The sequence below is a fragment of the Saccopteryx leptura genome, chromosome 2 (assembly GCF_036850995.1).
Source record: "Saccopteryx leptura isolate mSacLep1 chromosome 2, mSacLep1_pri_phased_curated, whole genome shotgun sequence".
NCBI lineage: Eukaryota > Metazoa > Chordata > Mammalia > Chiroptera > Emballonuridae > Saccopteryx > Saccopteryx leptura.
Genome location: NC_089504.1, coordinates 345,321,393 through 345,343,319, shown reverse-complemented (window position 1 = coordinate 345,343,319; position 21,927 = coordinate 345,321,393). Strand labels below are relative to the sequence as shown.

The following is a 21,927-nucleotide window of genomic DNA, read 5'->3' as shown; positions in this document are numbered from 1 at the left end:
CTATGATTTCTAGAACACCAACTATGTGCCAACCACATGCTAAACTCGTTGCTTGTGTGATATCTAATCCTCCACCAGCCTATGTAATAAAGGTTTTATTCCCCATTTTTTAAAAAAAGATTTTTCCCTAACTCTTCTAGGCTAGTCAGTGTAGGAGCCAGGACTCCAATTCAGGATGTCAGATTCCAAAACTCAGGCTTTTAGCCCCTTTGCCCTCAAAGATTATATCTTTCTTTAACCCCGACCCCACCCTTGGCTCTCCTTAGGATCTTCATTCATGCACGTTTTTCCTAGCTCAGGGCAGTGAGCCCTACCCACCTCTGGAATCTCCACTATTCATTCAGGTGAGGTCTTCCTCTTTCCTTTCCTTCTCCAGCCCCACAAAGAGAGGAAAAGGCACTCTCCACCAGATGAGGCTTCTACAACCCGGGCTTTGGATGTATATTTACCCTTTGGATTCCCATAACAACACCAAGAAGCAGAGTTCATGCTTATTGGATCAGTGGGGAAACTGACACTCTCCAAAATCATAGCGCTGATGCAGAACAGAGCCAGGGTTAGAAAACAGTTAGTCTGTTCCCAAAGCCTCTAAGAAAGGCTTTATCATCAACGAAGAGCCACCATGCACAAGAGGGAGCTGACCTAGTATTGCTTACACAGGGGTATCCTGAGCCTGCCCTGTGCCAGGCACTGTGTTAGTGGCCTCACATGCATTCTTCCAGAAAATCCACACAAGCCCACAGGAAGGTATTGCCATTATGCCCACTTTTCAGATGTGGAAACTGAGGCCTGAAGAGGATAATCAACTTGCTCTATGTCAACAAAAAGCAGTCAAAATTCAGACCTAGCTCTGGAGGCAAGAGCAGGTAAAATGAAGGGAAAGAAACTTCTCAATAAAGCATGAGTTCCTACTAGGTGCACAGACTTCCATTGAAGGGCTTTAGGGACCCACACACCTCACGAATTATATGCAAATGTGTGTATGCTTATTGGGCAGTGAAAAGAGAAGATCTAGACTTCAATATTGTCTCCAAAAAATCCCTGATGACAATCTCTAGCACAGTGCCTGACACACAAAATATACTCAATAATATCTGGAGGATAAATGAACAAATGAATGAGGAAATGAATGCATCTATCTCCATGCCCTCAGAGACACCACACATGACCTGGCACACACTTCTGCCTGTATCATTTAAGAGGGCGAAAGCCATCCCGGGACCTGAGCCCAGTCTTCTCCCAGGCCCTTTCTCCCAGTCCCAGAGGCTGTAGCCAGGTGCTATGACCAGCTCCAAAGAGATGCTTCCCCCGCTTTCTTCCCACCTCCACTGCTGACAATGACCAGGCAGAGGCGGGAGTTGTGAAACTCAGATAATGAAACTTTATTGAATGCCAGGAGGGGGCAAGGATGAGGCAGGGCTCAGGTGTGACGTGCCTGTGGGGGAAGGGGATCTCCCAGTGATATCTGTGACCACAGCAGGGTGGGGGTGGTGTGCTTCCTAGGCCTGAGCAATACTGAGTAGCCTTAGTTCTTGGAGCGAAGGACCTGTTCGTGGGAGGACACCACCTTTCCATCGTGCACATCCATGACCTTGGTGCGGATCTGGCGACTGGAGGACGACACTGAGGGGCAGGGCAGAGAAGCTGTTAGCAGGGTGAACAAACAGGCAGTGAAGAAATCAGAAGTGGGGAGGCCTCGGAGCTGACGGGAATTAAATGAACCTTCCCTGCCACCCTCTCTCCTAGTTATCCTTCCACCCACTGCTCTGGAACCAGCGCTGATACAATCAGCACACTTCTTTCAGGTTAGGACTCCCTAAGGCCAGAGGCAGAGCCTGTGTCCTCAGACTGGAGCCTCCTAAGAACTCAGCCGGGGTGGTTCAGTCCTGATTGACCCAAGGCAGGCAGAGACCCATTGGGCTCTGTCCATGGTGCTGACCACTGGAACCATGAAGTCTGCCGCAGACACTGGGAGACAAAATTAAAACGTGGAAGCCACCAGCTCCTAGCCTTAAGGGGGGCTTATAAAATGGTTTAAGTAAAATACTGAGTGAGAAAACTCTAGGTCAACCTCTCCCTCAAGAAGCCCCTATTCAACACGCTAGACCTCCTGGGAGACCGGGGGTGGTCCTGAGGCTTGAGAAGGAAAGTCTTACCATCTCTGGACGACTGAGAGCCAGAGGAGAACTGGGAGGAGAGGCTGTGAAGGCAGAAAGGGGCAAGGTTATTAAACACACGGTGGGAGGGGGGTCTACAGTGAGTGAATAGTGAGGGGGTGGGTGGGGAGGAAGGGCAGGAAACTCACTGGGCATCCTCGCCCTCCAGCAGGCGGCGGTAGGTGGCGATCTCCTGCTCCAGCCGGGTCTTCACGTCCAGCAGGATCTTGTACTCCTGGTTCTGTTGCTCCATATCGCAGCGCAGCTGGGCCAGCTGCTCCTCCACATTGCTGATCAGCCCCTGGATCTGGGACAGCTGCATGCAGTAGCGGCCTTTGGTCTCCTCCAGACTGCTCTCCAGGGAAGCTTTCTGTTAGTGAGGAAAAGGAGGTCAGGAATCATCGAGCTGGTCATTCCCTCCCTCCTAGATCTGGGCCCACCCAGGCCTGGCAGCGCCCCTACCATGCTGAGCTGGGACTGCAGCTCGATCTCCAGGTTCTGCACGGTGCGCCGGAGCTCGGAGATCTCGCTCTTGCCGCTCTGCACCAGCTCGCTGTTGGTGGCCACCTCGCGGTTCAGCTCCTCTGTCTGCAGAAAAGAAAACACCATTCACCTTGGAAGTTCTTGCCTCCCAGGAACTTCCAGGGTGCCTTCCACCCCGGAGGACACCCACCTTGCTGAAGAACCAGTCCTCGGCGTCCTTGCGGTTCTTCTCCGCTATCTTCTCGTACTGGTCACGCATCTCGTTCAGGATGCGGCTCAGATCCACGCCGGGGGCGGCGTCCATCTCCACGTTGACATCTCCACCCACCTGGCCTCTCATGGAGTTCATCTCCTGCACAACCAAAGAACAGTCCACAATGGGGGGCCTCGCTACGGCAGCCGATTGGGGCTCCCCAGTCAGAGGTGCTCCTGGCCCGAACATTGCCCTCCGCTGTCTCAGTTCCAGCTCTTCCCTCCCAGCTAATCTGCTAAGCTGGCTCTCCCCTTCGCTCTCACCTCCTCGTGGTTCTTCCTCAGGTAGGCCAGCTCCTCCTTCAGGCTCTCGATCTGCATCTCCAGGTCGGCTCTGGACAGGGTCAGCTCGTCCAGCACCCGGCGCAGGCCGTTGGTGTCGGCCTCCACGCTCATGCGCAGGTTCAGCTCCGTCTCATACCTGGAATGACCCCAGAGAACAGGAATGACCCGTCCTGACCACACTGAAGGCTTTGTTCTTTCCCCCTGCAGCTTCCTCCCACAGCTGGCACCCTGGGGGTGGTTTAGGAAGCCAATCTTAAAAACACCATGGTTGAATACAGTACCCATTGATTGCTCAGCTCTGAACATTCCCGGGGGGGAGGGGGGAAGAGTAACAGGAAATATGGCAGTTTATCCTGCTACAGAATTTGGGGAAGGGAGGTCCTTCTAGCTTCTGTCAACAATAGCACACAAGACCTCCAAATATGAATATGCCCTAAACTTCAGGGGCACATGGAGAAGTGGGGAGTGCCTCTCCCTAAAACAGCGGCCCCCTAACCTGTCTGTGGATCAGAATCACCCAGGTAGATAACTGAATCAGAATTCCAAGGGTAGGTTGCAAGAATCTTGTATTTTTATAAGCCGCCTGATGGGTTTTCACATGGCCATCCTGGCATTCGTCAGCTCTGTTTAGGGAACACTGCTCCAAAAATGCCCCACCCTGGGGAGAGTGGACACTCTGGGCCACCAGGGCAAACTCACTTGGTGCGGAAGTCATCCGCAGCCAGGCGGGCATTGTCGATCTGTAGCAGGACGTTGGCATTGTCCACGGTGGCCGTGAGGATCTGCAGTGGGAAGGGGACAGGTCATTGGGGAAATGGACATCGCTAGCCAGGCTTCACTGCAGCCGGCATTAGGCCCTTGCTTGAATGCCCTTGTTCAAGGCCCCCTCCTCCCCCAAGCCCTCTCCATAGCCGTCGCAAGGGTAACTTCTAGTAGTTCAGCTTTGACCCAGGACTTTGCTGACTTGTGGTCAGCTGAGGGGGTAGAAAGAGCCTTGGTCTTAAAATCAAGAGCTGTTGAGTTGTGGTCCTGGTTTTACCACTGACTTGCTGCAAAACCTGAGATGGCTCTCAGGGCTTCAAGCTCCCTACCTCAGATGAGACCCAGTTCTCCACCTGAATCCTCTCTGCACGAGACAGCCCTGCCAGTTCTCAGACAATGCCTTCCTATTCAAGCCCACAGAGCGTGGGACCTCAGATAGCGCTTTCACAAAACAGGAGACCCAGGTGGCACAGGGGATCGGAAAAGAGGAAGCGGAAGAAAAAGATGAACTGAACCCTGGATTAGCTGGAGCTCCCTCCCTCCTCATCTAATGTCCCTAATCCATGAAAAGCATCAGAGCAAGACACCAAGGGGACCAGGGTGGGTGGGAGCAGGGAGCAGGGGCCTGGCGTCAGATGACAAAAGCCCCCCAGGCTCCTTCCTGTTCAGGGCATATCAGATGGGCTGCCACTGATTGTCTCTGTGGGTTTTCTGTGCCCACCTGGCTGTGGGGAGGGGCCAGCTGGTGCCAGGGCTCATGGGCGGCAGCCGCCAGAGCCCAGACTAATGAGCTAATGAGCGGTTTGGGTGTCTAGCCCAGTCCCGTTATAGCCTCGCTCCTCCCCTGTGCTGGAGAGCAGGTAGCTGTCTCCCGTACTGGCAGGTGGAGCACAAGCTTTCTAGCCTCCGCTTTGCCATTAGCTTGCCATGTGCCCTTGGGCTGGTCACAGCACCACTCAATGCTACAGCTTCTTCCTCTGTAAAATGTAAGGGTAGGAATTCCTGGTCTCACACGGTCTGAAGATCTGGAGCCCAGGAAGGCATGAGCAAGGTGGGGGAAGAGAGACCCTCTTCCCACCAACCAGCTCTGTTGGGCCTTCTGGGCCAGAGGAAGAAATCTGTCCTGAGAATCTGAAGGTGCCAGTGACCTGAGGCATCTATTGTCTCAGAGTCAGGGAGCTGCCAGTGCCACCTCCTGCTGCCTGGCCCACCCACCTTGTTCCTCAGGTCCTCGATGGTCTTGAAGTAAGGGCTGTAGTCCTTGCTCTCAGCGGGCCGCTGCTTCTGGTACCAGTCCCGGATCTTCACCTCCAGGTCCGCGTTGGCCTCCTCCAGGGCGCGCACCTTGTCCAGGTAGGAGGCCAGGCGGTCGTTGAGGTTCTGCATGGTCACCTTCTCACTGCCCACTAGGAGCCCATCACCGCCGCCAAAGCCGCCACCCAAGCCACCACCATAGCCACCACCAAAGCCACCACCAAAGCCACCACCAAGACCACCACCGTATCCTCCTCCAAAGCCACTACCCAGAGCTCCACCAAAGCTGCTGCTGCTGAAGCCACCGCCATAGCCGCCCCCCATCCCAAAGGCGCCCCCGGAGGAGTAGCGGGAGGAGGAGACTGACATGCCTCCTCCTAAGGCGCTGGAGGCCCGGCAGGACCCTCCGCCCAGGACGGAGGACATGCGGCTAGAGCCACCACCAATGCCACAGCCCTTCATGGAGCTGGAGGAGGTGAACTGGCGGCTGCAGGTGGTCATGGTGCCGAGGAGGGAGGTGAGTGAGCGAGCGAGTCGGCAGAGAGGAGAGAGAGGTGCTCAGGTGAGTTGGAAAAGGATGCAGGTGCTTTATAGTCATGAGGAGGGGGCGGGCCTGGCATTTTCCATTCCCCTTGGCTTTCATCACCCACGGCCGCGCCAACTCCCAGCCAGATCCCTCCTCTCCTCTGCCTTGTCATGTCTATCATATTTTACTGGAAACTCATTGTTTGGGGTTTTTGGGGTTTCTTGTCCCGCCAGGTGTGATTCACATGAGAAGGTGCGGGCCCGCAGGCTACACTTTCCCTTCAGGCCCTGGCAGCTGTGGCCCTCAAAAGCCCACATGCTGGGCTCAGCCTGGTGGCCGTGTGCAGGGCCTCTGCACCATAAACCCGGTGACCTGTTAGTTCCCCGTTAACTAAGTGGGACATAGACAGTCCTCTTAGAGGAAGCCCGCAGCTCAAGGTCGCAGCTTCCTATGGGGAACACCAGCACAGCGAGCTCATATCAAGCACAGAGCTACCCTCTCAGCATTACCATCTACAAAAAGAAATGAGAAAGTCTGGGGTCCTCCCAGGTCTGACCTGCTGGGCTAAGGAGCCTGCCACATCGCTGAGCCGTGCCCAGCCAGTCAGATAGATGGCTCAGGCTTCCATCCTGACATCCCATTAAATCCAGGCAGCCCTCCCCAGCCCTGAGCAAAGACCCTAAACTCCACACACCTGTGGATCGGCCCACGGTGCTAGCTGCACAGTCTGGCCAAAAGCAGGGGGCGTCACAGGCCCAGCCAGAAACATCCAAAAAGAGCATGCAGCCGACAGGTCTTGGCCCTGCCATTTACTCCTCTCTGAGCCTCAGTTTGCTCATCTGTAAAGTGGGAGCAAACACCACTCACTGCAGAGTCAGCTCCCAGAATCCAGCGCAGCAATATATGTGAAAGGGTTTTGTAATCCAAGTGTGGCACCGAGCTGGTGAGCACTGTGGGAGCCCAGTCTGGGCTCGCGGGCATGCATCAGCACCTCTGTGACAGGCCTGGGCCCTTCTGCTTCCAGCCCCGGGTGTTTTCTCAGCCCCCAGGGCAGCCCTGGTGGGAGGAGCTGACTCAGGGACCCCATCCACACTCCTTCTGGAGCTGGGCCAAAGGTTTTCTTTTGGGGGGGAGGAGTGGGGGAGGAGCACAGATACCTGGGAATGGATGCAAGAGCCCTTGACTCCTGAGGCCCTGAAGGATAGAGGTCATTTCCAGAACTCCATTTTGTTCTGCCTTAAATGTCTGTACATGGGGACCTCAATTACCTCACGTCTCCCAGGCAACCTCCGAAGGCACCCCTCTGGCCACACCCCGCCTTCCCGCCAGCCCCTCAGCTCCACAGACCCCGGCAGGCACGTTGGGAGGAATGTGGTCGTGTCTGGGGCTGCCCGACATGTCCCATCTCCCCAGGCAGGCCCCGACAGCCCCTGCTGGAGGCTCCAACGCTCTTCCGAGGATCAACGGCTCTCAGCAAAGGCTCGGAGCCTCCCTCTCCCCCCACCCTCACTGCCATCAAAGCAGCCAGCAGGGAGCTGCCCGCACCCCCCACCCAGCTCAGGAGCTCGGAAGACAATGCTGAGCCAAACAAACACTGGAGGCTGTGGGCTCCCCAAATCTGCCTCGCAGAGAACTCACAAGGATGTGAGTAAGCCGGGGCCCCACCCCTGATCGACACTCCTAACCTCCTTCCACAAGACGGTCCCCCACCCGGCCCGGCCCTGTCATTCCCCAGTGAGAGGCAGCAGGGACTTTGGCTGAGGGACAAATGGTTTTATTAGGAGGCATGTTGCTGTTGGCTGTGGGCTGGGAGTGAGGGGTGCTCACCAGAGAAAAATGCAGCATCCAGAGGGACCCCAGGGAGCAGGATGGGTATAGAGCCCACCACCCTGTCTCCCTCCACTGCAGGGAACCACACAGAGGCCCCGCAGAGCACGGGACACAGGAAAAGATCTCCTTCCCCCCACCTCACTGAATTCATGGAATCCAAAATAGGCTCCCTCCTACCCTCCCCCAAGGGGAATTCCGAAAGATAACGAGGGGAGGGAAGCAATGACATACAAACTCATACACACAGTCTAAGGAGAGGCCTCCGCCAGCCCTCCCAACCTCCACAGACCCTGGACCCCAGTGTGAGACACAGGTCTGGTCTCCCCCCACCCGGGAGTAGAGCTCCCACTCATGCTGAGGCCAACCCTCTTCCCAGCAGACGTGGAGCGAGGGGCCCGTGGCGCAGCCTGGTGCTTGTGACATGTTAAGGAGAGGCAGCTTTCTGGGGCAGCAGGGGTTAATGGGGTGAGGGGGTGGTCTGTGGGAGCCTGGAGTGCCCCCAGCCCTGGACTTTGTGTGGGTGCCTTTACCTGGCCCTCCTCCAGCTGCCTAGGAAGGAGGGTAGTGGAGGAGCCTGAGGCGGTGCCTCTTGTGGTTGGTGAGTCTCCCTGCACCAGCCTGTGAGGGGACCCATGCCAATCCAAACAGATGAATCTGCTGGGCCAGACAGCCCCCTCCACAGAGCCTGCATTGTGTGCTGAGGACTAGGCAGGGAGCCAGGGGACGCGATCATAAAGAAGAAGGGGACCTCGGAACAGCCCGTCTAAGGAGGGAGGCACAGCCAGTGCCCTGTGGAATTGGGAGCTAATGGAAGAGACTGTCCCTGCCCTTAAGAAGCCCCCAGCCTGAGAGAGAAAAGAAGGTACACATCAAAACTACGTAAGCTATGAGCAAACATAAGAAAAGTGCAATCAATGCCTATGTACTTGTTTCCCGGGACCACCATAACAAATGACCGCACACTTGGTGGTTTAAAACAACAGGAAGTTACTCTCTCACAGTTCTGGAGGCCAGAAGTCCGAAACCAAGGTGAGGGCAGGCCACACTCCCCCTGAGGGGCTGGGGGGGAGCCCTGCCTTACTTCTCGGGCTTCTGGTGGCTCTTTGCGGTCCTTGGTTTGTGGCAGCAGAACCCCAGCCTCTGCCTCCATCCTCGAGCTGCCTTCATCGCTGTGCCTCACTGTGTCCTTGTCTGTCTCTGATGAGGACACTCATTGGATTTAATGAGTGTCCAGTGTGATCTCATCTCACTGCTCCCCACAGTTACACCTGCAAAGACCCATGTTCAAATAAGGTCACATTCTAAGGATCCAGGTGGACACAAATTTAAGGGGGACTCCAGCCTGCCCACCACACCATCTGGCAGACTGGCAGCTATCCACGTAGCAGAGGCCGTGGTGGAAACGTGGTAAAGAGACAGCTGTGCTAAGAGGTGAGCAGGGCCGACCTGGAAGGCTGCTGGGAGCAGCTTTTAGCTCCAGCATATCAGGGCCCCGGGCGTGGGCAGCAAGGAGGCACAGACCCTCGGGTCTCCAGTCCACACTGCCCACCACCCGATTTCTCTGCTCTTTCACAAATAGACAACTGCTGTGGGAAAGAGATCTTTTTTTTAATTGATTTACTTCTTTTATTTTGAAATAATTTTAGACTTTTAGCGAAAGCAATAAAGAGTTCGTATGCACCCTTCACCTAGCTTCCCCTTGTTTGAACATATTCCACAAACATTGTGCAATGATCAACACCAGTAAATTAGCGCTGAGCCAATGCTACGAATTAACTACAGGCTTTATTCAAATGTCACCAGTTGTTCTACCACTGACCCTTTAGTCCTGTAGGCTTCAAACCAAGGTTCCACATTCCACTAGTTGTCCTGTCTCCTTAGTCTCCTCCTACTTGTGACAGTTCCTGTCTTTCATGACCATGATATTTTTGAAGAGTACTGGTCAGTTATTTTGTAGACTAGCCCTCAGTTTGCATTTTTCCGATTTCCCTCATTATCAGATTGAGTTTATGCATTTTGGCAAGAAAACCGCAGAAGTAATGTTGTGCCCTTTCTAGGAATATAAGTCACATGTTGATGTATCTTATGCCTGATGATATTAGCCTGGTTCATGAGCTAAGGTTACTACTTTTTGCCATTGAATTTTTTTTTTTTTTTTTTTTTTTTTTTTTTTACAGAGACAGAGAGAGAGTCAGAGAGAGGGATAGATAGGGACAGACAGACAGGAACAGAGAGAGATGAGAAGCATCAATCATCAGTTTTTTGTTGTGGCACTTTAGTTGTTCATTGATTGCTTTCTCATATATGCCTTGACCGCGGGCCTTCAGCAGACCGAGTAACCCCTTGCTTGAGCCAGCGATCTTGGGTCCAAGCTGGTAAGCTTTTTCTTTTTGCTCAAACCAGATGAGCCCTCGCTCAAGCTGGCAACCTCAGGGCCTCGAACCTGGATCCTCCGCATCCCAGTCCGACGCTCTATCCACTGCGCCACCACCTGGTCAGGCACCATTGAAATAAATAAATACTTTGAGACTATGCAACTATCCTGTTTCTCCTTGTTCTCACCCATTAGTTTTCACATCTGTCTATGGAAGGCAAGAGCCCTTGATGCCCAAGAGTCTCGTTTGCCTGGACTCCTCGAGCAACTCTGGCTCCTAGGAGAGACTTGGGGAGCAGGTGGGTGTCCAGGCTCAAGAAAGAACTCTTTCTTCCTCTCTTGTCCAGCCCGAAAGTCAGACTGGGCCTCCTCCAACCCTCTCTGTGCCCTGAGACATGCCCATGCAGGTTTCCCTTGAAGAGATACTGTGTTTCTGCCATCAGTGATATCTAGAGTCCTTCTAGGCCTCCAGTAGCCTCAGGGGAAAGGAGAGGACAGTCAGGGTCTTCTTCATGTCACAAACAGGAAGTCTGAGGTCCAAGGAGGCTCATAGAAGGGTGACCAGTTGGAGCCCTCCTTGTGATTCTCAGACCCCAGGGTCTGCCCAGGCTGGACTTCGCTCCTCCTGGCAGAGTCCTGAACCCCCTGCCTTTCCTCCCCTGTCCCTCCACACTCTCCCCTGCCCAGCCCCTTCATGGTGCCCACCGAGTCCTAGCCACCTGTGTGTAGCCAGGGTAGAGTCTCCTAGAGCTGAGGGTTGTCACTTGTAAAGACAGTGGGCTGGGGCCTGAGCTGACCCGGACCTGTGCCTTGGCCACCAGAAAGGCAGGACTAGCACGGGGCCAGGAGCAGGCTGGCAGGCAGGACTGCAGGCACAGGGCAAGCAGGAGCCTGGAGCACCTTCCCAAGGCCCAGGTCCCCTCTGCCCTGGAAAGCCCTGCCACCCGCTGGTTTCCCAGGCCGGCCAGCCCGTATGAGCCAAGTGTCCTACTGGGAGCCTGGGCTGACATAACAGTGAACGGAGCCAAGCGTTTCAGTGTCCCCGGTCTTGTCTGAGCCTGCCAGCTGTGAGCGCTGACAGAACAGAGACTGACCACCCCACATGATAGGTGCAGAGGGTTCCATGATTGAGGAAACCCCCGAAGTCCACAGCCAGGAAGCGGCTCATCCAGGACTGACGCCAGCTCTGCCTGGCTGCAAGCCTCCCTTCCCAGTGACAGGTCTCCTGCTAGAGGGCCAGAGCCAAGGGGGCCTCCACGGTCACCCAGGCCAGCCTCTGAACTTTATGGATTAAGAAACTAAGGCCCAGAGAGGGGAAGGATCATGTCCAAAGTCACATAACACAGCCTGCTTTGAAGGTGCAAAATGTTTAACACATGCAGCCCAGGAATCTGAGCTGGGCAGGGTGAGAATATGTGAGGTAAACAGAGCTGTGACTGCACCCCAGAATCACATTCAGGTTGTTAAGAACAAGAGTGGTTAGATGGCCCAGGGCCAGCAACAGAGGGGTTCGCTAACCGTGTATCAGCTCCCTGACAGGGAAAGTCAGGCTTCAGTTCTGCAGCCGCTGACCCACGATGCCCTCGGAGACTGTGCTCCATCTCCAGCAGCCCAGTCGGTGGCTGACCCCTACAGCTCCACCATCTCCCAGCCCCTGTCTGAACTCCATCCCCCAGCAGCCCAGTCTGTGGCTAACCCCTACAGCTCCACCATCTCCCAGCCCCTGTCTGAACTCCGTCCCCAGCAGCCCAGTCGGTGGCTGACCCCTACAGCTCCACCATCTCCCAGCCCCTGTCTGAACTCCATCCCCCAGCAGCCCAGTCTGTGGCTGACCCCTACAGCTCCACCATCTCCCAGCGCCTGTCTGAACTCCGTCCCCAGCAGCCCCGTCGGTGGCTGACGCCTACAGCTCCACCATCTCCCAGCCCCTGTCTGAACTCCGTCCCCCAGTAGCCCAATCTGTGGCTGATCCCTACAGCTCCACCATCTCCCAGCGCCTGTCTGAACTCCGTCCCCAGCAGCCCAGTCGGTGGCTGACCCCTACAGCTCCACCATCTCCCAGCCCCTGTCTGAACTCCGTCCCCCAGTAGCCCAATCTGTGGCTGATCCCTACAGCTCCACCATCTCCCAGCGCCTGTCTGAACTCCGTCCCCAGCAGCCCCGTCGGTGGCTGACGCCTACAGCTCCACCATCTCCCAGCCCCTGTCTGAACTCCGTCCCCCAGTAGCCCAATCTGTGGCTGATCCCTACAGCTCCACCATCTCCCAGCCCCTGTCTGAACTCCGTCCCCAGCAGCCCAGTCGGTGGCTGACCCCTACAGCTCCACCATCTCCCAGCCCCTGTCTGAACTCCATCCCCCAGTAGCCCAATCTGTGGCTGATCCCTACAGCTCCACCATCTCCCAGCCCCTGTCTGAACTCCGTCCCCAGCAGCCCAGTCGGTGGCTGATCCCTACAGCTCCACCATCTCCCAGCCCCTGTCTGAACTCCGTCCCCAGCAGCCCAGTCGGTGGCTGACCCCTACAGCTCCACCATCTCCCAGCCCCTGTCTGAACTCCGTCCCCAGCAGCCCAGTCGGTGGCTGACCCCTACAGCTCCACCATCTCCCAGCCCCTGTCTGAACTCCGTCCCCAGCAGCCCAATCGGTGGCTGACCCCTACAGCTCCACCATCTCCCAGCCCCTGTCTGAACTCCGTCCCCAGCAGCCCAGTCGGTGGCTGATCCCTACAGCTCCACCATCTCCCAGCCCCTGTCTGAACTCCCGCTCTGTCCTTTCTTCCTGCCCATATGCCTCATGGTCTTTAAGATTGAATTTCAGTTCGGCCCTGGCCGGTTGGCTCAGTGGTAGAGCTTCGGCCTGGCGTGCAGAAGTCCCGGGTTCGATTCCCGGCCAGGGCACACAAGAGAAGCGCCCATCTACTTCTCCACCCCTCCCTCTCTCCTTCCTCTTTGTCTCTCTCTTCCCCTCCCGCAGCGAGGCTCCATTGGAGCAAAGATGGCCTGGGTGCTGGGGATGGCTCCTTGGCCTCTGCCCCAGGCGCTAGAGTGGCTCTGGTCGCAACAGAGCGACGCCCCGGAGGGGTAGAGCATTGCCCCCTGGTGGGCAGAGCGTCGCCCCCTGGTGGGCATGCCGGGTGGATCCCGGTCGGGCGCATGAGGGAGTCTGTCTGACTGTCTCTCCCCGTTTCCAGCTTCAGAAAAATAAAAAAAATAAAAAAGATTGAACTTCAGTTCAACACACAGATTTAAGATGTGATTTCTGCAGACCATGTGGCATAAAGCAGATGCTCAATAAAGGACAAAAGAAAGGAAGGAAAGGGAGGTGGGGGAAGACAGGAAAGGGAAGATGATAAGGGAATGTAAAAGGATGAGTGGGTGAATGGATAGATGGATGGGTGGATGGATGGATGGATGGATAAATAGAAAAATGGAGGGAAGATGGATGGTGGTTGGGTAGGCAGGTGGGCAGGTGGGCTGGTGGGTGAACGATGGGTGGAACACAGAGAAAGGACAGTCATCCCACCATCCCAGAGAAAAACCAAGGAGGAAGATATTGCCTTGCCCTTATCCAGGTGAGGGATGGCGTTGGTTCAGACCTCTCTTCCCCCGGAAGTCCCACCCCATCACCTCGGATCACCTGGCTTTCCCCTTCTCAGCCCTGGCCCCGCCTCAGTGATCTGTTCCCACACACACACACACACCCCATAGCTCACTACAGTGCTTTTGGAGGCCACAAAACATCTGTCCTTTAGTAGCTGCTCTGCATGTTAATTTCCTGTAATTACTCTGGTCTGGTGGAGGAGACACACAGCACTTGCCTTTGGGGATGCCCAGTCTGATGGGGGAGGGCAGATAAGCCTAGAGCTTTCTCTGCTCCATGAGCTGAGGGGAGCCGTGGAGCCGCCAGGTGGGGTGGGTAGCACACGAAAGCTTTCTTGGAAAGGTTGCATTTGACTCAGGTTTTGAAAGAAGGAAGAGCCCTGGGTGGGTGGAGTGGGGAGAGGGCATTCCCAGGCAGGGGTGTGGCTGTGGGAACTCAAGGAAAGTCGGCAACTGGGAGACGGAAGGGCTGTGTCAGGAGTCCTGAGCTACAGGGGCGGTGGTCAGAGGGAAAGGGAAAGGCAGGAGAGGGGCCTGGGGAGCCCCAGAGGGAAAGGGAGTGACCTTCTCCATCAGAGGCTGGAGCACAGATTCCGTGTCACACAGCCCACCCCCTCCCCGGGGCTGACCCTGCCTGGGATCCAGGAAGCGGCGGGACCTCCCAGGTCAGTCAGAGAGGGCTCCAGGCTGGGCTCCCCCACTCAGCAGCCGTGTGACCTTGGCCAAGTCACGGTAGCCCTCCGAGCCTGTTTCCTATCAAAAGGGCGTAACAGTTTCCACCTAGCAGGGTTCTGGACGGGAGTAAATAATTCACAGCAGTATGGCCTGACCTGTGGTTGGTGCAGTGGATAAAGCATCAACCTGGAAATGCTGAGGTTGCCGGTTCAAAACCTTGGGCTTGCCCGGTCAAGGCACATATGGGAGTTGATGCTTCCTGCTCCTCCCCCCTTCCCCCCCCTCCTCTCTATAATGAATAAATAAAATCTTTAAAGTTAAAAATAAATAAATAAATAAATAAATAAATAAATAAATAATTCACAGCAGGTGGCCCACACGGTGCTGGGCGCAAAGTAAACCTCTGGTAAAAGCCTTCTTTAAATTAATCTTTAGAGTTTGACCAATGAGGGGCAGCAGTGAGCTCAAACGGAGAACAGGTATCAAAAGTCAGGCAAAGACAGACACAAAGAACAAAGAGGAAGCCGGGAAAGGGCTGGGGCGCAGGAATGACAAGAAGAGGAGGGAGGCTCGAAAGAGCTGCTGAGGCCAGCGGGGCCGCGGTGATGAGCTGGTGAGTCCCCGAGGGCCGGGCCAGGGTGGAGTCTGCGGGAACAGGCAGGCCCGGAAGCCCTGCGGAGGAAGTCAGCAGAGCAGCTGGGTGTGAGGGGAGAAGGCATGGGGGCTGCCAGCAGGACCCCCATTCTGAGGCTGGAGGCCCAGCATTGCCTCCCCTGGTCGGGAACGAGGGAGATGGGGACGCAGCAGCTCTGGTGTCTGATGAGGTCCCGAGGGTTGGGGGGTTTCGGGGGGGGGGGGGGCGCGGGGAAGCCTCACCTGTCACTCAGCATCACCGGGACTTGGCTCTTCTCCTCCCAGTCCTGGCTGTGCAACCGGGCAACATCAGTACGCACACGCACACAATTTCGGCTTTGCTCTGCCTCCTGGCTTCTTCCACAAGGCTAGACCCATGGCTGAAGACAGCCCTGAACTCAACCTCTAGCCCCGTGGCCATATATAATGAGATTGAATTTGAAAAGCCCCAGAAAAGGCTTGTGTGTGGCCTGGTGTGGTCAGTGGCTGAACTCCCGTATGCTCCACCCTGCAGGCATATGTGGCCACCCCTCCATGACCAAGGAGGAAGGGTCTGGAATCACAAGAAGGTGGGGCACAGATTTGACCCCAACCTTTATGAGCTAAATAAATAAACAACCACCCCAATGTGTGTCTACTGCAAAAGGGAGGGGGTGGTAACAGGGAAGGGGCTGCTATACCTGACATCTGCCCTGGGTTTCCCAGCGACCTAGACAAAAAGGGAAACATGATGGAATATGAAACTCTCACTAAGCAATAAAGAGACACATCTGACTGTCAAGAGAGACAAATATCTTCTAAGGTCTGAGGCCTGAGAAGACTCTGTCTTCAGAGAATCGGAAGGACACTAAGAGCTTCGGGTTACTGAGCCCTGCTTGGTCAGGCTAGCCATTGCCACTGATGTTCCCATTCAGTCCCTTGGGAAAGGCGTCCTGTCTCTGCATTATAGACTTAGAGAGCTAAAGGCAGGGAAGCTGGGTCTCGGTCTCCAAGGGCTGAGCCCCTCCCAGCTGCCACTGAATGTGTGGGTGTCCCAAAGGCCCCAAAGTGCTCCGTAAAGCTAGGCCCCCTACCCTGGCAGCATTACAGCCTGCCTCCTGTAATCACCAAGCTCCGGCCTTCTCCTGGGCCCTTACCGGCCAGACTTCCAGCTGTCCGCACCAGAGACTGGTGCCTGTGCAGGCGGCAGGCTAGGAAGTGAACGCCACCCGCTGCCTGAGACGGGCCCTCGCCTCTGACGGATGGGATTGCAGGACAAAGGCCGCAGCTCCCTCGTCTCTGGGGGAGATGCTGAGGTACACGATCTTCACTGTCCCGGGGGGTCCCCAGCAGGATTAAGCTACAGGTGTCCACAGTGTTCACTTGCTTGACAACACACCCTTTTAGCTTCCTTCGCCTCCCTGCTTCCCCTCCCTGCTCCCAAATGGTGTTTCACGAGATACCACCTAAAGCACTTCTTGTGTTTGAATTTTTTAAAATTGTATTTATTTTATCCACTTGTGTCCATCTTCATCTTCCAGCCATATTGTTTTAGGACACTAGTTCACTGTGTAATATCTATCAACTTTTTGTAAATTTTATTTATTGATTTTTAGAAAGAGGAAGGGAGAGAGACAAACAGAAACAGAGATCTGTTCCTGTCTGTGCCCTGACCAGGATCTAACCAGCAATCTTTGCATATCAGGACAATGCTCAACCCACTGAGCTCTCCGGCCAGCGCTGCCGTAGAACTCTGGTGTGAGAGTCCTCTTCTGGAGCCCACACTGAGGCACCTGAGTGTTTGAGTTTAAAGTATATAAGCCAGTGGTATGCTGGTAAATATTTATCCCAAGAGGCTGAGGGACTATATATACATTATATATACAATTTTATTATAAATTTTACTAACATAAGAAAGATGTAGCACTCAATTTACAAACATATACTAAATATATCCTCTTCATTGTGAATTCCATGTAGTCAGTTGACTTTCAGAAGATGGTGTTCATTGATTTTTGCCAAACTTTATGTCTTGGACTTTGCCAAACTCTTGCAACCCTTTGTTGCCATTAACAATGAGTGTCAAATGCCAGTTGAAATTTGTGTTGATGTTGAGGAGCGAGGTAACAGTGAAACAGCAGAGGCCCCGCCCTAAGTGCGGTCACTCCTCAGAGATATAAGTGACTTCTATGCTGAATCAGATAGCAGACTCCAACAGCTGAAGGGAGGTTTTCAGCATTTTCTTACATTTTTGGCTATTCACAATGCAATGACGGCAGATGTGACACACTTCTAAGATTAAGCTGTATCATTTTGAACATGTTTTTCTTAAGATGATGAAATCTAGACTTTCTTAAGCCTAGACAATCAGTCAAGCCCTGATTCGTAGCTTTGCCGTTTCCACGATGCAAACACCCCGCTTCCTTACCTAGATGAGCAGGACGGGGGGAGGGGGCCACCGAGGAGCTTGGCCTTGGTGGGCACAGCCCAGCCTGCACACACCAGAGGCATCTCTGGGAGAAGGAGGACAGAGAGTGCTGTTCCCTGCCGGGAGGCTGAAAGTCAGGGTGTCATTTAAGGCCAGGGCAGCTCCTGATCCATCACTGTAGCCCCCACTTTGTACCCGCCCCCCCAGCCCAGCACATCTGGCCCAGAGCAGCTTCTTCGTAGACATGGGCTGAGTTCTCTAGGCTCCTGCAAGAACTCTCCTTCTCTGCAAACCTGAGCCAGTCAAACCGGGCCAGGGGTCTGCCTATCTGGAAGATCAACATGGAGGTGGCATGGGGCGGGGTGTTCTGACACCTCCGCCACCAGTCATGCATCGTTCAGAAAGTCACTCAACCCCCAGAGCCTAAGTTTGCTCACCTGTAAAATGGGATGTTGCGGTGCGAGTGCCGGTGCCGGTGCCGGGTGCCCGGGAGGTAGCTAGGAGTGTTGGCAGAGAGCTGCAGGGAGGAGGGCTTGCTCCAGGGTGGCCCTCACAGGCAGGACACAGCTATCGGGCCCCGTCCTCGCTGCAAGAATCAAAGGCAGTAATAACAGTTTAAGGCGTTTTAGAAAAAACTGTCAAAAGAGGGAAAGAGAGAGCAAACATTTATTGGGGGTGCCTACTGTCAACTTTTTTCCTCCTTTAATACTCACATGAACCCTCTCAGATTACAGAGGAGGAAACCGACACACAGAGATGAAGAAATCGTCCCAAAGTCGGGCTCAGAGTTCAACCCCAGGTCAGCCTCTTGCCTCCCTCCCCCTTCTGCAAGGGGACCATATCTTAAACATTAATTTTAGTTCTTTTCTTTCTGTTATCACTTTTGATTCATGGAGTCATATTATTATCTAAATACAAAGTGAATTAAAAATCTAGCCCTGGCCGGTTGGCTCAGCGGTAGAGCGTCGGCCTGGCGTGTGGGGGACCCGGGTTCAATTCCTGGCCAGGGCACATAGGAGAAGTGCCCATTTGCTTCTCCACCCCCCACCCCCCCTCCTTCCTCTCTGTCTCTCTCTTCCCCTCCCACAGCCAAGGCTCCATTGGAGCAAAGATGGCCCGGGCGCTGGGGATGGCTCCTTGGCCTCTGTCCCAGGCGCTAGAGTGGCTCTGGTCGCGGCAGAGCGACGCCCCGGAGGGGCAGAGCATCGCCCCCTGGTGGGCAGAGCGTCGCCCCTGGTGGGCGTGCCGGGTGGATCCCGGTTGGGCGCATGCGGGAGTCTGTCTGACTGTCTCTCCCCGTTTCCAGCTTCAGAAATTTAAAAAAAAAAAAATCTAATTTATGGTGGTGTCACATGCTAACCAACACGGATAAACCTGGAGGACATTCTACTAAGCAAAACAAGCCAGTCACAAAAAGGACAAATACTATATGATCCCACTCATATGAAGTACCTAAAGTAGTCAAAATTATAGAGACAGAAAGTAGGAAGCGGTTACCAAGGACTGGGGAAGGAGAAGGTGTTTAATGGGTGTAGAGTTTCAGTCTTGCAGGAAGAAAAAGTTCTAGTGAGCTGTTGACAGCAATGAATATATTTAACATTACTGAACCATACACTTAAAAGTTATTAAGATGATTTTAAAAATCTATTATATAACAATATAAAATTGACCATCTAGGATATTAGTTGTGCAATCTGTTTTTAACTAAGAAGTCAATGTGATATTCAACAAAGTAACTGATTCTTTGGTTTTAAATATTTTATTCTCTTCGTTCATTACATACATGCACAGTTTTATGCATATGTATAAAATTGTGTACACTTCTTTTTAAACTTTCCTGGCTTATTTGTTTTTTTTATCCCCTCTTCCCTCCTACCGCCTCCTTCGCCCTACCCCCAAGGTCACCCATGCTCCTAACTTCATGCTTACCCTTTCACAAGGTTGGTGCTCATATAATTATACACACACACACACACACACACACACACACGCATCTACATCAATGGAGGACTGGTTTTTGTTTATTCACACATGTGAGATCAATATCCTATGTCTGCTTTTCTGCATCGTGCATCTCCCCTCCCCAAGGACCTTAAGGAATCTCTTCTTGCCGTCTGGCATAGCTCCAATTTACTGATTGTGATGGTTACTGAATATTTTATAGTGTGAATGAATCATTGTTTACTCGACTGTACTCTACAGATGGGTAGTCACTTTGTTTTTCATTTTTGGTCACATATCAATATTGCACATATATCATTTTCTACTGGTCTTTTGTTTCTGTGAACTTACTCATTTAATAATGAAGCCCTAAAATATTTGAAAACCATCTTTGTCATGGGTTCACACATAATGAGGCCAGAGAGAAACCGGAGAGAACAAACACCCTGGGGACAGAACAATGGATGAATGTTTTCATTTTTTACATTTCCATTTATGTTGTCACACTATTCTCGTGGCAGAGAAAAGCTAGATGAGCCAAAATGTATCTCTTTCACATGCAACAATGCTATGATCATAGGAAAAACAGGATGTTTGGATCCAAGCAATGAATTAACAGGGAGCCAAGTCATAAGTGGGCTCTCCCTAATAGTCATCTTTGCTTTAACACCCTTTGATCTGCTCACAGCCCTTCAGGAGTCCTGGGCAGCTGGAGGAGAGAGGACGCAGAGCTACATCAGCCCATGGTGGTGACCTCACACTTTATCCGGAAGGCCCAGTAAAGAGCTCCCCTTGCTCAATGCCTCAGCTCTTACAGTTCAGGCTCTGTCCCTCCCTGGCTCAAGAAGACACTTGCTTTCTCTTCTGTGACAGTTCATCAATATCTACCATGGTGGCTCCTTCGTACCAACCCGGCGGGCAGTATATAGAATCCAAGGAAATCTGTTCTCAAGAAATTTGCTTCTGAGAAGTTTTCATGGAGACCAGAAAGAGCAGGGACTTCCACACCAATCCCATGGTTTGATCCCACAAACCTTTATTGAGTGTCCCTTATGAGCTGGGTGCTATCTAAGGGCTGTGGGGACAAGAAAAACAGAAAGCTTCATTCATGTTTATGTTTCAGGGAACCATCAGAGATCTTAAACAAGCTACAGCAGTGGGAGGGCGCACACAACAAATCCCTTATCTCAGACACAAGGAGGGACCTGTGCTTTTTATAGCTCTCAGAAACAATGGACCCTAAGAAAGCAAAACCTTACGAGCTTACCACTAATTCATTTACATCAGCAGATACACTTTATAAGCTATTATTAAGTCTCTAACCATTGTTTTAGCATGTTATGCAGTTATCTGAAACAATATTTCACAAACTTTTTGACACTAAGTCAAGCATAAAGAATCTGAGGGTGTGTCCAAAGTAGACAAGTTACAAGGAACATTCCAGAACACTCAGCCTCCTCATCCCAGTGCCAGGACCTTAGAAAGTGGGGAAGGCCAGCCAAGAGCAAAATGCAGTCTGATTTGGGACTTGAATCTTAGCCTGAGAAATCCAGGCAGCAAGGCGTTTCTGGGTAGAAAAGCTGGTTCCCTTATTGAAGGGGAAACTCACATTTCTGTTTTGATATAGTGCTTCTTTAAAGGGGTTCATGTTTTGTGTCTACCAGATAAAGCAATGAATAGGAGAAATGCGGTTCCTTCTCAGGATGTTTTACTAAATAACTGGCTAGAATTCCATACCCAGCCAAACTATCAGTCAAGGGCGAGGGTCATGAGAGTAGATTAACCATGTTTTCAGACATAAAAGGTCAATGCATCCTTTCTCAGAAACTACTAGGAAATGTGTTTCACTAAATTGAAGGGGGGAAAGAAAAAGAAAAGGGAAGGCATGGGATTCAGGAAACAAGGGATGCAACACAGAAGGAAGGATGAAGGGAGAGTCCGGGTTGACAGCAGGCTTAGAGAGCATCCAGACAGACAGACCGAGGACAGAGGGCTCCAGGAGGGACATCTCTGAAAAAGGTGAGACTGATGGAACAGGCAGTATGCAACCCACGAAGAGATCTGCTCTTCCAGCAGTGAATGAGAGAAGAAGCTAGCGAGACGTGCAGAGAAAACCTAAACAGATTGAAAGAGATATTTATCCCAAGGAAATTTAATATAGTATAAAGTATGATTTGACCGTGAATAACATTTGAAAGGTTACAGTAATAGAAACATTAAACATTTACCTAATGAAAATATGAATATGTTGGGAGGATGGGAAGAAGGGAGGTGAGGAAGGAGCGGGACGGGGCATGCCGGATAAGAGAGCCAAGTCTCCATCCTTCGTAGCAGGAAGTCAAGCGTTAAACACGAACACTGAAAGAATCAAGAAACCATAGTGAAAGCCTGTCGTTTAGAAATGAGGAGGCAAAGGCCAAGAGTAGTAGCTAAGAAAGTGGAAGGTGGGAATGGAGGTAAGTGACACAAACTGGGCGGCTCTTCTTCCTAAAAGGTTTGATATTGTTATACATGCATAACTTCGATTTTTTTTTTAATTTAAAATTTTTTAAATATGGAAGGTATCCACAGCAAGGGAGAGGTGTGGGCCATGGCAGTCAGTCAGGTGTGGTTGACTCACGGGTGCAGGGCAGGGAAGGGCGGGAAGGAACCAAAGAGGGTAGAGACGGAAGAGCCGAGCGTGGAAGGGGAAAGGGAACGTCTCGAGTGATTAAGCAGAAGAGTCCTGATCACATCCTTGTTCTTGATCT

At 52.9% G+C, this 21,927-nt stretch overlaps 1 protein-coding gene across 1 annotated transcript; it reads right to left on the bottom strand.

Annotated features, from left to right (window-relative positions):
• Positions 1-1,358: 1,358 nt before the first annotated feature.
• On the bottom strand, positions 1,359-5,771 carry LOC136392155 (keratin, type I cytoskeletal 14). The gene is made up of 8 exons (XM_066364204.1): positions 5,154-5,771; positions 3,876-3,958; positions 3,156-3,312; positions 2,830-2,991; positions 2,619-2,744; positions 2,306-2,526; positions 2,157-2,200; positions 1,359-1,623 (listed from the first exon to the last, which is right to left on the bottom strand). Exons 1-8 carry the CDS (start codon positions 5,691-5,693, stop codon positions 1,526-1,528), a joined length of 1,431 nt encoding a protein of 476 aa, XP_066220301.1. The 5' UTR covers positions 5,694-5,771; the 3' UTR covers positions 1,359-1,525.
• Between the last annotated feature and the right edge of the window lie 16,156 nt (positions 5,772-21,927).